Genomic DNA, 16,961 nt, shown 5'->3' on the forward strand with positions numbered 1-16,961 from the left:
GGAGGGGCTGAAATGTTGCATGTCTAACCAGTGTTCAGGGGGGTGTTGAAGCTGCTGGCCCCAGCGCACTGGGAGCGACCCCCACACCAAGCTGGTGTAAGGAGGGGCACTGCTCCTACTTCCTGCTGTAATGACTTTTCTATTGACAATAAGCATTTTCAGAGGAGGAGGGGTGGTCTTCTACCCTCTTTGGGTCACATGATCATTGCCCTGGGAAAATAATCCTTGATAACATGATGCCGATTCTGGAAATGTTGTTTTTCATTTCTGCTTCAAGGGCACTGCTGGGAGTGAGGCCATGGCCACAGAAGAGATGTCCAACCTGGTAAACTATATTCAGCCAGTCAAGTTTGAGTCATTTGAAATTTCAAAAAGTAAGTTTCCTTTCTGGGGGGAAAAAAAACCCTCTTGTATCATATAATGATTGCTGGTAAAGTCCTGAATATATACATGAGTTGACTATCTGATTTATAATTTTATATGCATGTTTAATATATGCTATATGTCATGTTTATATTTATATAAAATTACATATATTTCATATAAACTTGCATATCATATATATTAAAATATATGTTATAATTACCATATATGAAAGTATTCCATGACCCTGTAATGACAAAAAAACATAATAGGCTATGTACATGTTTATCTGAAAGACATTAAATCAGAGTACAGCTAATAGTTTTGTATTTCTTTCTTGCTTGCAACAATACAGTTGACGTCATCCATTGTATAAGTGACAGTATTGGTGTAAACTTTCTGCTCATCCTCTGAAAGGGAATCGACCAGAAATATGCTCAACCCTCATAGCTAGGAATCGAACCAAATCGACCAATTGACTCATATCTCGTTTATCCATCCTCTGTTTTATATATTTAGGGGATCATATAATTAATTGCAAGTCACTTTCATGCTTTCCCTACATCCAACTACACATCCATTCTGGGTGTAAGAAAAATATATTTCCTCTACCTAGAGAAAAAAAACCTTTTATAATTGCCCTTTAAACTTACATGAATATAAGAAGATGCTATCAGGCTAAGAGAATCCTTGGGACTTTTTCGCTTGTGTTCTTAAAAGCTGAAGTTTTGCTTAAACATGGCAGTTTCTCATAAAAGGTAGCATTATAGATATGTCAAAACCTATGCCCTATGTAACATACTTTTGTGTAATTTTGCCCAGAGAGCTTTAACTTAGCAGCATGGTATCTAGATATCTACGATAAAGAATTTAATTTCCATATATAGTTTATATGTAAAGATCTCAACATTTTGTCTATTTTAATTACTAACACTTCTTACAAGCTGCTCATGAAATATACTAAAGTAGTTATTTTTATATTCCTGAAAATTTTATTAGCTGTAAAATGAATTTTCCTAATTCATGAATCAAAAAAAAAAAAGACTTAGATATCTAACCTAGTTGAGAAGAAGCGGATGCATTTGCGTTCTATGGAAGCTGGTGACATCATCAGCAAAAGATTTACAACCAAATACTTTTCCTATGTTTTGTATCATTTTATCACATTTTAAAATTGAATACTGTGCATATTTTACTATTCTACCTACTTTTGACTTACTATTAATTAGCACTTACACTTAAAATAATTAGTTATATCAAAATAGATTTTTGATGAACCAACAAAAGAGAAGAAAGGTTAACTTTAGAGTTGATTATAGGTGAGGGATGCAGAAAGAAGGATTCTGGGGATGACTAGGAAGAAAAACGAGGCTTAATTAGGAAAAGTAGGCATCAGGGAGGGGAAATGCCTCCAAGGAAAACCGGTTTCAAAAAACTGAGCGCTATCTAACCACACTTTCCTTAACGTATATATTTAATAGTCTTTTCAGCTGGGAAGAAGATGGCTGACTCTAGGTCCCTCCAAAATGAGAGAACCATTTTATTTCTCTTTAGTTGGAAGCTTGGATTTCACTTTCAGAGTGTTGTTCTTGTGTTCAAGAATAGTGAGACCTTTAGCACCTTCTCATCTCTGGCTCTCATATCTAATCTGAAAAGGAGGTGATCAGATTGGAAAATTTCCAGAGAACGTTTTGCTTTGCAAAAGATTTGAACCAAAAGGGTATATGTAAACTGAGACCATGATAATGTGGATAGAAGAGAGATAGTCATCATCTGGCACAAACACACCCAACAGCCCCATGAAATCAATCTGAATGGATTTAGAACAAAAGGTTCTAGAAAGTCACTGCTCTTTTCACAAAACAGCTTTCATTATTCTATTATCCACGACTAAAATTCATTTTTCCATACTAAATCTATCTCATCCCTAGCTTGTGGCAACCATAAGCATCTCACCCAACTAGGAAATATTAGAAGAATATCTGAGTTGAGTCAATACACTCAACTTTTGTTGCAACTTCAGTTTATCCTGCCCATCCCCCCACACCCCACCAGACACACACACAAAATATATAAAAACTACATTGAGAATTAACTACACTCAGCTTTACTGAACACTTGCCTATTTGTTATCTGTTATAACATGGAATTTTAATTTTACTCCTTACTGTTTTTACTCAGAAAGAAATAGAAGTTTTGAAATGTCATCCTTTGTGGAAACTAAAGGACTTGAGCAACTAACGAAGACACCAGTGGAATTTGTAGAGTATCCTTGATTTGACGAGTGACTACTGAATTAACACAATAAAGTCCTGTGTTCTTTCCTTAACTTTTGTTCTTAATTGGGAGAAAGATGCATGAAATACCTTAAGTCTATAAATCTGGGCATGATAGTTAAGGGTTTCATAGGTGAAGCTGAGTTGGGTAACCTCGCATTTGCAAGAGAACAGGCCCTGGAGTAAAGGAAGCCCCAATTTCAAGGTTATTTTCACACCTTCAAGCAATTTATCATTTTGGCAATTAGCTCAATCCTTCTAAATGTTCTCTATAAAACAGAATTAATGATACCAGATTTTGGCTTGCTATTCGTGTTAGGGAACATGTAAAATGTGTATGTGCCTGTAAGATATACCTAGTGTGTCTATATATACCTTCTTGAAAATAGATATCCAGTCAAAAAATAGTTGGGATGAAAATATAAATGTGTTAGTAATAATGATTATGTTGATACTGCTGACAATAGAAACTTTTTATTATGTAAGAATCAAAATAAAATGAAAACAGAAAATGTTTTCATAAAATTAATAGTAAATGTCTCAAAGCTTTTGATTTCACAAAGTAAATCTTAGAATAAAAAGGTCAGTTTTCAAACTCATCAAAAATAGGAGAATGAGAAAATATAAAGGTTATAAGCAATTATATTGTAAAAATCATGACCATTAGTGTTTATTAAGTATTCATTTGGGCTTATTATTTAATCCTCACAATAGCCCTTTAATATAAGAATTTTTTTGAAAGATTTATTTATTTATACAAGCACTGGGTACAATCAGAAGTGTGGGAGGGTGAGAGAATTCACCATAGCCACAGCAGGGAACAGAACAGACAGACTGACAAAATACACTGCCGAGGGGAGCAGTGGGCAAAACAGGAGAGGTTTGTCGTGCCATGTGGGACCCTTGCCGGCCGGCCGGGATCAAGCCAGCACTGCAGAGGCTGTGGGCAGCTTTGCAGCCTAAAGCTCAACCTCTGCACCACCAGTGGAGGCCCTGATATAAGAATTGTTAAGTCTATTTTATGGATGAGGAAACTGAGGCTCAGAAAAGTGAAATAACTTGCTTTTGATTATACAGCTAATGAGTTCCAGAAAAAAGATTCACCTGCCCAACTCAAAACCACAGTTCATCCCCTGCCTAACTTGTTAATGGGAATGATCAGTTCTGTTTTAAAGATGTAATGTTGTTCAATCACTAAAAGATTCTCAGGATGGAAACTGATGACAGTAAGAGCCAAAATACAAAACAAGGTCAAAACCATCTGTGCTATATTTACCTTGTTATCAGTCATAAAGAATACCACTGTCTTGGCAAACAGCATTCTCAGAGAAGGTTAAGAAAATGAGCAGAGAGTATTTCAAAAATAGCCATATAGTTCATATTATCTGCTTCTGCCAAAAACAATATCATCCTCTCAAATGATTTGACATGCTTGAGCTTCTTCGTGTGTCCTTTGTCATTAAGCCTGTCCTTAATAATCTCCACGAAATCACACTGACTTTGACTCACTCATTTTTGCTAACTCATTAAGTTTTTACCCACAAGGCTCTGCCAAGGTGATGCTACATGTATATTATAAAAGCACATTTATTTTGTTTGTTCAGAATTTTTTTAATCTATTTCACCCACTAACTCAGTGAGTTCTTAAATATTTATTTCATTTCCCCAAAACAGAAAGATTAAAGGTGGCCTCTCAGTTAATATTATCAATTAATTATTTTGATAATTGTATTCACTACTTAACATGATGGTCCAGATATAACAAAATGCAGCTTAGTAGGATATATCCAAAAGGAACACGAGTGGATTCATCCAACTACATGCCTCAGCTCTTCTGGAATGCAGGTTGCCAAATGGTTGCACTTAATTTCCAAACAGTAGGTAAGTAACATAGGGTAATACGTTTCCATTCTTTTTTTTTTTTTTTAAAGATTTATTTATTTATTTATACAAGCACTGGGTACAGTCAGAAGCACGGGAGGGTGAGAGAATTCACCAGAGCCAGAGCGGGGAGCAGAGCAGGCAGACTGACGAAGAAATACACTGCTGAGGGGAGCAGCGGGCGCAGCAGGAGAGGTCTGTTCACCATGTGGGACCCTCGCTGGTGGCCAGGGAACGAACCTCGCTGGTGGCAGGAGAATGAACCGGCACTGCAGAGGCTGCAGGCAGCTTCGCAACCCAGCACTCAACCGCTGCACCACCAGGGGAGGCCCTACATTTCCATTCTATATAAAGTCACATTTCTGAGGATCATGAAAACCATCCCCAAGAGATTGGGGTCAAAAAAAAAATCCAGACTTGTTTGAAAAAACAAATAAAAGCAAATATCAGTGAAGGAAGTATCAAAGCAAAAAAAAGGTGAATTTTGAAAACTAAGAAATTGTTATCAATAATTTATCAACAAGGCTTTTTTTCTACTTTGTACTAAAAGATCTATTTTCAAACAAAATTTTTGCAATCTTTAAAATAATAGGTACTTATTTATAGAAAATTTGGAAAATTTAAAAAAGTATATAAAAAAATCAAAGCACCAAGAATGCTACCAATTAAAGATTCAACTCTGTTAACTTTTAGATTTGTACTTACATTTGGCTATATATTTGCATGCCTTTTCATTTCATTGTTTTATATATATGGACATATACATATATAATCTGAGTGCTATTCAGAAACATGTAATGTAATATCTACATATTAAGCATATTGAAAACCTCAGTAAAGTCCATTTTCTATCACTAGATGTTAGGAATTTTTTTCTAGTATAAATAATGCTCTGAGGATTGTCTAGAATATCAATTATCAAGTCTATCTCCTAATGTTCTTTTGGAAAAGCTCCTAAAACAGAATTGCTTTTTAAAAGAAGTGAACATTTTAAGAACCTCTGAGCATCATGCCAAATTGTCCATCAAGTGTTGCACTAGGTTTCTCCTTCATCAGGAATATATATGAGGTGAACCCTCTCATTTGAGGTCTCAGTTAAGTACTAAATAATAATGATAATAAAAATATGCTATCTCACTGTCATTTTAATTTCATTTTGTTGACTAATGCTGAGGGTGAACACTTTAAGCATGTATTTTAGTTTGTATGTTTCTGCTTTTATGAATTCCCTGATGAAGGCTCTTATCAATTTTCCTATTCATTTTTGGTGTCGGTAAATCCTTTTAGATTTTGCTTTTCATTGAAGCTCATTACCCTTTCTTCTGTCTTGAATGTAATCATTCAGTATAAAGGACTCTAAACTGGAAATAGTTTTCTTTGAATACTTTCAATATCCACTTGCCTTTCCCTTCTTGCTTATAAGGTTCTACTGAAAAATCTGCCATGTTATTAGTATTCCCTTATTGTTTGCCCTTTTTTCTCTGTGTTTTTTGTAGCCTATCCTTGTCATCGTTTCAATAGGTTTCAATAGTTTTACTATAGCTTGTCTTGGAGTCTGTCTGATATTATTTTGTTTGAAACTCTTGGATCAGAATGTCAGGATGTTGGTTCATTTCCCAGGTTGAGATGGTTCTCAGCAGTTATCTATTGAAGTAGGTTTTCCATGCCTTTGTCTTTCTCTTCTCCTTCTGGGACCCCCATGATATGGATGTTGTTTCTCTTTAGCTCTTCCCAGAAACTAATGCTATTTCTAACACTATTTTCATTTTTTAACACTTTTGTTTCTGTTGTTCTATTTGTGTGTTCTCTAACAATGGGCTTTGCAGATCACTAATTCTCCCCATTACTTTTGTTTGTCTGCTTTTCAGACCTTCTATTATAATTTTAATTCAGACTCTATTATAATTTATAATTATAATTTAATTTGGTTATAGTAACTTTTAGATCCATTATCCTAATTGTAACAGTCTCATATTTTCTCACTCCTTATCCTGGTCCTAATACACATCATCCATTGTGGGTTCTGTTTTGTTTTCTTTTAAATTCTACAAGCATCAGTTATAACTCTGACCTTCAGTTCCTCTTCAGGCATACTCTCCAGTTCTGTTGCTTTGAGGACTTGTTCTTTGTTTTGCATCAGCCTTCGTGATATTCTTCTGTCTCTTCATTTTAGTTTTTATAGGTTGTAACAGGGACAAACTTTCAGACTGCTGCTTTTGCTCCTGTTCTAGAGACCAACAACCTGGTACCACCAGGGGGTAAGGGGAACCAGAATGCTGGACTCAACTCCAGTGAGCATCAGAGACTCAAGCTTCCCACCCTGCCAGGACCCCCTCTTCTAAGCCAATTCCCTGGTTCAAATGTCTTTTACAGTCCCTGCCATCTCATCATTCTCTAGGTTCTTTGAACATTAGATGCATTACTTGCATGGATTTTGATTATAACAGGACCACACACAGGAATTTGTTATCTTTGCTTACCCTGGGTTACTAGCTCCTGGAAAACTCTGGTTAGTGAAAGCATTCACTTGTCTCAATGCTGGCCCTGGGGAGTGGGAGTGGCAGGTATTTCAAATATCACACCTTCAGGATGCATATAGCAACTTCTTCAATTAAGGAGACTGCAGGTAATCACACCTGGCTATCCCCTCCAGCTGTTCTATATTGGAAGCTTCAGGCTCAAGCCATAACCATTACTCTGCACCCTTCATCCTATAGTTCACCAACAGTGCACCCTTTGTCCTGTACTCCAACTCTGTGTACCCCCTTATCTCCAAAGTCCCTGAGTCGAAGCTCTAGAAGGGCTCTGTACTGCAGACACCCTTCCCTCCCATGTACGCTCAAGTATCATCACTACAAACATGGTTCAGTTAAATTTTTCCTTCCCCTTTCTACCAGACCATTGTTCCTATTGTATCCATTATTTCTCTGTTTTTCTTTCAAGGTTTAACTTTATTCTGCTATAATTTAGTTATGGGTCTATGAAGAAGGTGAAGCTACTGTCTTCACTCTGCTGCCATCTTTCTGGATTTCTCCCTTCATTTATAATGGTGCTTTTTATATAAAGAGCATGTTGTCTTATATTGTGAAATAGAGAAAAAATTGTTTTATGGGCAATTTGTTTAACATTTTATAAACTTTTGGTTTACTTTCGTGACTTCAATTTCTCTACCGTACAGTCAGATCTATACTGCCCTTTCTGTCATGGTTTCTTTTTTTTTAATAATTTAATCTTTTCATACATCCAAATTTAAATTTGATATATAATCCCAGTAAGAGATCAATCCTTTTTTACATAGCACTGGAATTATAACTTAATTGGTGAAACTTTTTTTTTAGTTAATTTAGGTCTATATTTTCAATTTATATACTTTTCCATTTTTAAATTTGTCTGCCTTCCTAGAACTAATAACTTACTCTTTTTATCATAATGTTTAATAATATTGTCTAATACCTAGAAATGTAAATTCTCCTTTATTGCTATTTTCACTTCTTTTCTTGCCATTGCAATGAGAAACATGTCTCAAAAATTTGGTTTGTTACTGTGTTTTTTTCCCCCCCTCTCTGGGGAAAAAAAAATGAGATTTTGATTAAAGTCATGTTAAATTTATAAATTCATCTAGGTAAAGCTAACACCTTTCAGTTTTTACTTTTATCACAAAAATAATGTCATTCCTTTTTTACTTTAATAGTTTTTATGTTGTCCCTCAACAAAATGATTCATCATTGTTAGAGACTCTTTAGATGAAATCCTTTTTTAAAATTATGTTTTATCAGACTATATCTGGATATTTATATTTATATATTTATTTTGTAAGTAAGTGTATTTTATAAATGATCATCTTCCTAAGTTCTTATAATAACTTATTTTGCCAGTAGATTCTATTGCGTTTTCAGCTGTACAACCACAGTAATTTATTCGTATTCCATTTCCCCCATGTCTTAGTGCTTTAAAGTGATAGTTCTAGAATAATATCAGATAAATATCATTAGAGTTCACATCTTTCTCTTCATCCTGACACAATGGGACACAAGTATTTTAAACTTATTGCTTGCTTTTGTTGGCATTTTGTCCAATTTTCACATCATAGTCATATCAGTTTAATAAAACTAGAGATATATTTTCACTTATTTCTCCTGGCCTAAAAAGATTAGTTACATGAAAATTTGAAATACTTTTAATCATCACCTCTTTATTATCCACATGAATGAATGAAAGATGATCATCTGGAACATGTGACAACAGCCCAGATTCCTTATTACTTTAAATAAATGTTTTAACCCTGCCAGTTACAGTGAGTATGGACATTCATTTCCTATAAACTAAGTCTTAGGAAAACCTTGACCAGTAACATTTGTCCATTAGATAAAAATCAGTGTATTATTAAATGTGGTGTTAAGTAAGCAAAGAAGTAGACACTGTAAAAAGTATGTATTTGCTCCTATAAACTAAAAAAGAAAAGTTATAGTATCCACAGCAGAGATTTGGTGAAGTCCGTCCTCAAAAATATGGATTAGGGGAGTATAATTTAAGATTTCTGAAGGACATTTTAGCAAGATGTAAAAAAAACTTTTCCAATGTATGTATCTTTTGACCCAGAAATTTTATTTCTAAGATTGTTAATGATAGCTTCAAGGATTGCATCACGATGATGCTCATCAAAATGTGATATGTAATAATGAAAAATTAGAAGACTTTTAAATATGCCAAAGGAACTGGCATAATATATTTATTCAGACATATCTTTTCAAAGGAATCATATACAGCTGTTAAAATTAAAGCAGACAAATATTTAATGGAATGGATAGGCTAAATATTCAATATATATTTGAAGTAGAAAACAGAGTTCATCCTACCTGCTTGTAGCAGTTTATCTCTGGATTTGGGTTATCACAGTTCAATTTTTTTTATCTTATTTGTGTTTTGTAATTTTTTATGTGAATAAGTATTTCTTTTTAAAAGGGGAATAGTCGTAAAAATGGACTGTGATGCAGTTTACTTTCTTGCTCCAAATATAAAAATTCACAATTAGGCTTGTGTTTTTTATATTCAGACCTGGCTATGCAAATAAATATGGGGATGTATGAATACAATGGGAAGAGTGGCTACAGATTAAAGCCAGAGTTCATGAGGAGACCTGACAAGCATTTTGATCCATTTACCGAAGGCATCGTAGATGGGATTGTAGCCAACACTTTATCTGTTAAGGTATGTATACCTCCTATTGCAAAATTATTCCCTGAATAATCCTTAAGCATCAATTTTGTCTAAAGAAGTAATTTCTTTGTTTAAAATGTACTTATTCCAAAGTCTCTACTTTTTTCATGTACCTTTTTCCTTAAGAACAGAATTCACATTAAAAGTTTTCAGAAGCTACATGGGTGAGATCAGAGAACTAAGCTTTACTTTTAAAAGGAGAATAATAAGATCCTAAGTCAATACAAGTTGGTGAGATTCTCCATGGCCAATCCTTTCTATTGGTGTAAATATCCCACTGCTGAGGGAACAGCAGGTGAGATAGGAGAGGTCTGCTGTGCCATGTGGGTAACTCCCTGGCTGGGGATCGAACTTGTGCTGCAGTGGCTTTGTATTACTTCATAGGTTGCATTGCATCTTAACCAACTGCACAACCAGGGAGGCTCCATCAAACTATCTTAAACACACAAAATCTTTGGTGGGTCTGAATTACCAGTGTGACTCACGTAACTTGGAAGTTTCAAATAAAATGTCTGTTTCATATAAAGAGTTTCATATAAAATGTCTGTAGAACCTCAAATTAAATAGATTGTTGCTTACAGGTCTTAAGCACTCAGGCTAAAGAGAATATTCACGAGAAAAGAGTGGTGTCTCATCTTCACAGCTTTTACACTAACTTGTTCAGAATCTCTGGCCATGTCAGCAGGTAGCTAGATGGTTTTGGCTTCTGCTGACCATTCTCATGCTGTCCTTATGTCCAATTTCTGAGCCAGCCATAATCTTGGTGTTTCTGTCCCTTTCATGGACTTGAGATGAGAAAACTGTTGGCCAAAAGGCAGCTTTGTCAACTAGACAACCCAAATTCACCAGATTAGCTTTTTTCAACCTTTCTTTCTACTGCTTTTCTTGCTGGTCATCTTCTTGTTTGCCTCTGTTAACTTTTATGACACCCAAGGATCTCTTAGATTTTAAAAATTGCATTAGAAAAAGGGGTATACATTGGAAACATTTTATCAATATGTCATTTTAAAATCTCTCTACAAAGCTATTAGTTTTATAGCTAGACAAGGGACATAGACAACTGAGTAGACAATTAACCAGATGAAGTTATGGGTAATGATAACCTGGGCTTGATGGTTTGGTATTTGTCTTTTTGTTTGTTTATATCATCATTGTGCCTTTTTATTTAAACTCTACCAACTCTGAGAACTGGAATAGCATAGTGTTTCAACCTACTTGAATCTTCTGAACACGAAGAAATTTTTAAATGCTAGAGTTTCTACCATATTGTTTTCAATTTGTTCTCTTTAATGACCTTTTTGTTTCGTCTTTAATAATGCTAAAATGAGACTTTTTCTCGTTAACATTTTAACTACTAGAAAAACCTTTATACTCAATGGGTTCAAAAGATCAGTCTTTAACATTTAATAGATGTATCATAAGTTAAAAGGGCATTATCTCATCAAACTCTTGGTATTTGTTCATTTATTTTCCCCTGAAGACTTTGTCTTGTTAATTAGCTCCCTTTAACCTCAGCATTTTCAATTTTCCTTTACCAATTCTTTGGCCAAAAGAGAAATCACATTTGTATTCTTATATTTCATGTTGATTGTAATTCAATGTTTACTATAACTGTACTTCAAAGAATTCTCATATATCATTATTACTTACTTATCAAGTTCCCTTTTTGATTATTTTCTAGATTATTTCAGGTCAGTTTCTTTCTGATAAGAAAGTTGGGACTTACGTGGAAGTGGATATGTTTGGTTTGCCAGTGGACACAAGGAGAAAGGCATTTAAGACCAAGACATCACAGGGAAATGCTGTAAATCCTGTCTGGGAAGAAGAACCCATTGTATTCAAAAAGGTTGGTCTCCTGCCCTGGACATAAGATATAACTGCATGTTTCAGGTGTTTTACACTGTGGATAAAAAAATAAAACAAAGAATTGTTTGTTGCTTAACTTGGGAATATACACATTCGTGAAACAATAAATGGTATTTTCAAAGCTATCTTGAAAACTATTGCAGATCTCTCTCTAGATCACTTATTTGGATTTTCAGAGCTGTATTGTAAATCAATTGATTTTGGCTATCTCATTTGGAAAACCAGAATAACATATATATTTAAATCATCTCCTTTAATAATATGCATGATAAATTACACCTTTTCATTGTAACTCAAATGAAGTGGAGTAGAAAGTAGGGAATAATCTAGTCATTGAAAGAAGTCCACACATCATTTTAAGAGTATAAGAATAGCTAAAGGCAACTGGTCATTCTCTGTTGTCTGTATTCTGTCTAGTATAATTAAAGACTTTTACATTCCACTGGGATGTAAATCTACCTTCTCTCTACCTCCACAGTGAAACAAAACTTTCTGGTACTTACAACACAAAGAAAGAAACTAAGACCCTTAGAATGCAAAGTAGAGTTTCTTACCACACCCTTTCCTTTATCTGGCCAAAATTTATTCAGGACCAGGTTTCTGCAAATAGAATGTCCATATTAGCTGCATCCATACTCCAGCCTTTTCATACTTTAATTGGACTTAATAATAGTGTCAATTTCATATACCTATTACAAGTATTCCCTAACACATTGAAAGCATCTAGAAAATGCCTGACACATTGAAAATAGTAAATAAATGCTAATTTGCTATTGTTAGTTTTTAAGGATACAGTTTATCTCATGTTCTTGACTTAACTCTGTGCTCTGCATGTTTTATTTATGAGAGAAAAAAATTACTTGTTGCTCATTTAGGAATTTACCAATTCCTAAATTTACAAAAAAAAAATAAAAATTCCTAAATTTACAAAAAAACAATCATATTAGCAAGCAATCCTAAAAGCTATTTTTTGCACATATGTGTATAAATGCTCAGCTTGTGATAAAAAGTAGCATATTCAAACACAAACTTTTGTCATTTCTACATTGAAAATGTTCATGACAATAGTAAATTGTCTGTGTGTTGAACAATTTCCCCATTAGAACAAGGTGACAAACCATAAAAGTAGATCTCTGGTAATTCCTGTCCTTTTGAATGTCTAAATTATAGATACAGATAGAGCAACAACTTACCATTTTATCAATTATCTAAATAGAAACTTCTGCAAGGATTTGGAGGAGTAGAGTCTATTTGAGCATACATTCCCAGTTTTTTCTTGGAGTTACTTATCCTCATGACCATCCATATATCCTTAATGTTCCCATAGGTGGTTCTTCCTTCTCTGGCTTGTTTGAGGATAGCAGTTTATGAAGAAGGAGGGAAATTTATCGGTCATCGGATCCTGCCAGTACAAGCAATTCGGCCAGGTATAAATAGTGTTTGAGAAATATTTTTATCAGAGTTGTAAAGAAAGCTGTCACTGCCCTATGTGATTATTAATGAATTATTTAGCAAACTATATACTGCTTTGAAATGTGTTATGTAACAATGGTTATACTTCTATCCAAATCTGGCAGTTTCATGCTTTTTGTGGCATTACTCAACTCTTGCCAAGGTAACTGTGTATAGCAGACTATCTGAAAACTCAGTGGCTCACTTACAATGTTACAGGGCAACCCCAATGTGAAATGGGTGGGCCTGAGTGTGGGTCCTCACTTGCATGCATAAAAGAGACTTATAATGAGAGCCAACTGCAGGCACACACAAAAAGATTAATAAAGGATTTATTTACAAAAAGGGGGAAATGAAGAAAGGAAAGACAGAGAGAAGGAGAAAGAAATTGGTAAATGCATCCTACCAGTTCTGCTGAGCTGGGACCCCAATAGCATGCTGAAAAGTAGGCAAAAAAACAAAGACACCCTAAGGCCACATGTCTGGTTATATACCATATCTGGCTGCTTAACTTCACCCTCAGTTCCCAGCAATCCTCCCTTCAATGGTAAGGACATTATGGGATTTGTAGTCCTTGGTGTTTTGGATCTCTCTGGTCTTGGGGGGCAGTGGAGTCCATAAAGCCTATTTGTGGAGTTTGTTCAGGACATCCTATCCCTCCAAAAACAAGTGTTATTCTGCATGCTCACAGGGCTGTGGGTTGGTTGGGTTCTGCTGGGCTCAGCCATGTAGCCTGGCCTCAGGCTGTGTGCACATTCACTGGCTCAGGATGAAGGGGCTGTGGGGCCCACACTTTGGACTTCTCACCTTCGCCCTCTATAACAGATAAGGGCAAGCTGAGCTCTGCAAGTGCATTTTAAGCTTGTTTGCACTACATCACAAACATCCCATTGTCCAAAGCAGAGCATTTAGCTAAGCTCCAAGTCTAGAAATCATATACAGGGGGAATAAACTTGGATCAATAGTTCCATCTATTGCAAGCAGTTTGAATTCACTTTTTGTGGAAAACCTTGGTTGGAAAGGAAGAAAATCAGAATCAACTGCTATTTTCCTATTTGGTGAGAAAAATAACTTATCACGCAAAACCATGTGATTAAAATGAGAAAGAAGTGACTTGTTTGTGACCCAAAGTCACACAATACAAACACTTCCATCATATAGATGTTCCTGTGTTTTGAACAAATAAGTGATACAGTATTATTGTCACCCTCCAGGCTATCACTACGTCTCTCTGAGGAATGAAAGGAACCAGCCGCTGATGCTACCAGCTGTCTTTGTCTACATAGAGGTGAAAGACTATGTTCCAGACACCTATGCAGGTAAACAATCTAACTCAAAAGACTATTTCCATCCAGGGTTACCCATGTTTTTGTGGCTTCATGGAAGGAAAACTGAGCCAAACGAAGGAAGACAATTTTGATCTCAGAATCACTATCCTTTTTCTATGTATTTTTAGAGATAAATTGTTCAAGCCTTTGTGAATATATTTTAAGGCCCAATAAAGTTTTTTTTTTAAATATTTATTTATTTATTTATACGAGCACTGGGTACAGTCAAAAGCGCAGGAGGGTGAGAGAATTCACCAGAGCCAGAGCGGGGAGCAGAGCAGGCAGAAGGACCGAAGTACACTGCTGAGGGGAGCAGTGGGCAGCAGGAGATGTCTGCATGCCATGCGGGACCGCGGGACCCTCCTCCAGTGGCTGGGGAGCAGCCTGGGATGGAACCGGCACCGCAGAGGCTGCGGGCAGCTTCACAACCCAGTGCTCAACTGCTGCACCACCAGGGAGGCCCTAGGCCCAATAAAGTTTTGAGCATGCTTATTTACTGATAGTAATAATTTTATGGACACACCAGCTAATCCATGCAACCTGGTACTTCAGCTGGCTATCTGTACAATGAACTTGTTTTCAGTCAATATTAAAACCTGATCCTTTTATGGGTGGAATCCTAAGTTTACAGGAATTAACTTATGACAGTGTCACTCAGGAATCAAATTTAAATGCTTATGATACTAAGTGGTCTGCTGTAAGATATTAGGGATACTGGGGAATAATGGAATCTATGGCAAACTTGGAACACATATCCCATCCAAAGATACCAACCATAACCCACTCCAGCAAATGATGTCATGTGCCAATGAGATCCATATTGCCAAATCTTTGGATTGTTCCAAAACTGTTTTTATGTGAAATATCCATTTGGGTCAGATAGGACAAGGGCATGGGCCAATGCTGGAATGAATGGAACTCCCAAAAACAAACTAACAAATGTGGAGTATGTGGCATTCTGAGTTAGAACCTGTCCAGTTTGGCTCTGAGAAAAAACCTACTTTGAGTTCTTTCTTTCTGAGATTTCAGCAGAGTCCTGACTCTTGTCCATTTCCAAATTTTGGATTGATGAGTGGATAGTTATATAGCAGATGGAAAAATGAAAAATGAATGATGAATTGGCTATGATGGATGAGTAGATAATGAATAAATACATAGATAGATGGGTAGATGAATGATTGGTTGGTTGGATGAATGAAAGGATGAATGGATGATAATCAATTTCTCCAGATCCTTTCATCTAAAATGTGTCTTCTTTGTTTAGATGTGATTGAAGCTTTGTCAAATCCAATCCGATATGTCAATCTGATGGAGCAAAGAGCTAAGCAACTGGCTGCTTTGACACTGGAAGATGAAGAAGAAGTAAAGAAAGAGGTAAGAGACTGTTCTAATCCTAAATATGACATTAAGAATAATTTCTATACCCCGTAAGTATAATTTCTGGGTTTGCCTATGTAAAATCACACCTCAGGGGAAGAAAATAACACATAGGTATAGCAGTTTCATAGGATTTAGCATCTAGTCACAAAACACCTAAATGATAAATTGGATTCTTGTAATACATAAATTCTGGTGTGTAGTATGGGCCATAAGGTGTTTGCTATTCTTATTACATTTTATATTTATATAACTACTATATATTACAAAAGATAATTGATCTATTATTCTAAATTAGATGTCGTAATACAAAGAATATTTATAAAAGGGTTGAGGATAACTAGAAATGATTTTTTTTAAAATATGAAGCCTATCTGTAAACCATCAGTCATTTGGTTTTTTGAAAAAGTAAAGTATAAACAATGGTTATTGGATATGACATAAAAATTTTAAATAGTGATTTTATAAAGTAGTCATTTTCACATTTTATATGGTTATTCAGAAGAAAAATTCAGGGAAGAGATTAAGAAAAATGGAGGGCTATCAGTACAGGAAAAAAAATTGAAAATTGTTAGGATAACTATAATTAATAACAAGTCTGTTAAAGTTGACATTGTTGTTAAATGAACTTTTCCTTCCCAAAAGAAATCTAGGTTTATTACAGGAAATTTAAAGACTAAAAATGAGAAGAGAAAAGAAAACCCCAAAGATATCACTGTAATTCAAACACCTAAGCCACTCATAGCTAGCACTGTTAAAATGGTGTGTCTGAGTTTCTATATTAGCATAATTATTGTTTTGCATAAAAAGGGTAATAGTCACAATCCTTATTCTCAACTATATTTTACTTAATGCAAATATTCCCCATACCCTTAGATATTCTTCTACAGCATAACTTTTAATGACTTCATTTTCTTCTGTCATAGAATTCAACCATAATTTCATTTTTCCACTCCCCCATGTTGGATATTAAGGTGCTTCACTATTTTAAAAAGATCTTCAGCAAATATCATGGAAACACTTTATGAGTATATCTACGGATTATTTCTTTGTTTATACAGAATTTAGAAATTTTTAAAATGTTCTGTTAATTAAATGTTGAGATAATGACCACTGTATGTTAATGAGAAAAAATGAAAGGAAAGGGAAGAAAAATATAAAAGTAACATTTCCTAGGCTCCTGTTTCTACTGCAGGCATTA

At 35.1% G+C, this 16,961-nt stretch overlaps 1 protein-coding gene across 2 annotated transcripts in view; it reads left to right on the top strand.

Moving 5' to 3' along the window:
* PLCB1 (phospholipase C beta 1) overlaps positions 1-16,961 on the top strand; it is a gene marked incomplete at both ends in the record, with an annotated part of 613,641 nt that overhangs the window by 489,030 nt on the left and 107,650 nt on the right. For both annotated transcript variants that reach the window (XM_084247878.1, XM_084247879.1), the window contains 8 exons: positions 278-374; positions 2,545-2,629; positions 4,396-4,520; positions 9,574-9,728; positions 11,419-11,583; positions 12,931-13,030; positions 14,270-14,374; positions 15,648-15,757. In XM_084247878.1, coding sequence (XP_084104004.1) covers positions 278-374; positions 2,545-2,629; positions 4,396-4,520; positions 9,574-9,728; positions 11,419-11,583; positions 12,931-13,030; positions 14,270-14,374; positions 15,648-15,757 — 942 coding nt within the window. The remainder of the gene's footprint in view (positions 1-277; positions 375-2,544; positions 2,630-4,395; positions 4,521-9,573; positions 9,729-11,418; positions 11,584-12,930; positions 13,031-14,269; positions 14,375-15,647; positions 15,758-16,961) is intronic.

The sequence above is a fragment of the Talpa europaea genome (genome assembly GCF_964194135.1).
Source record: "Talpa europaea genome assembly, chromosome: 11".
In the NCBI taxonomy this organism is placed as follows: Eukaryota; Metazoa; Chordata; class Mammalia; order Eulipotyphla; family Talpidae; genus Talpa; species Talpa europaea.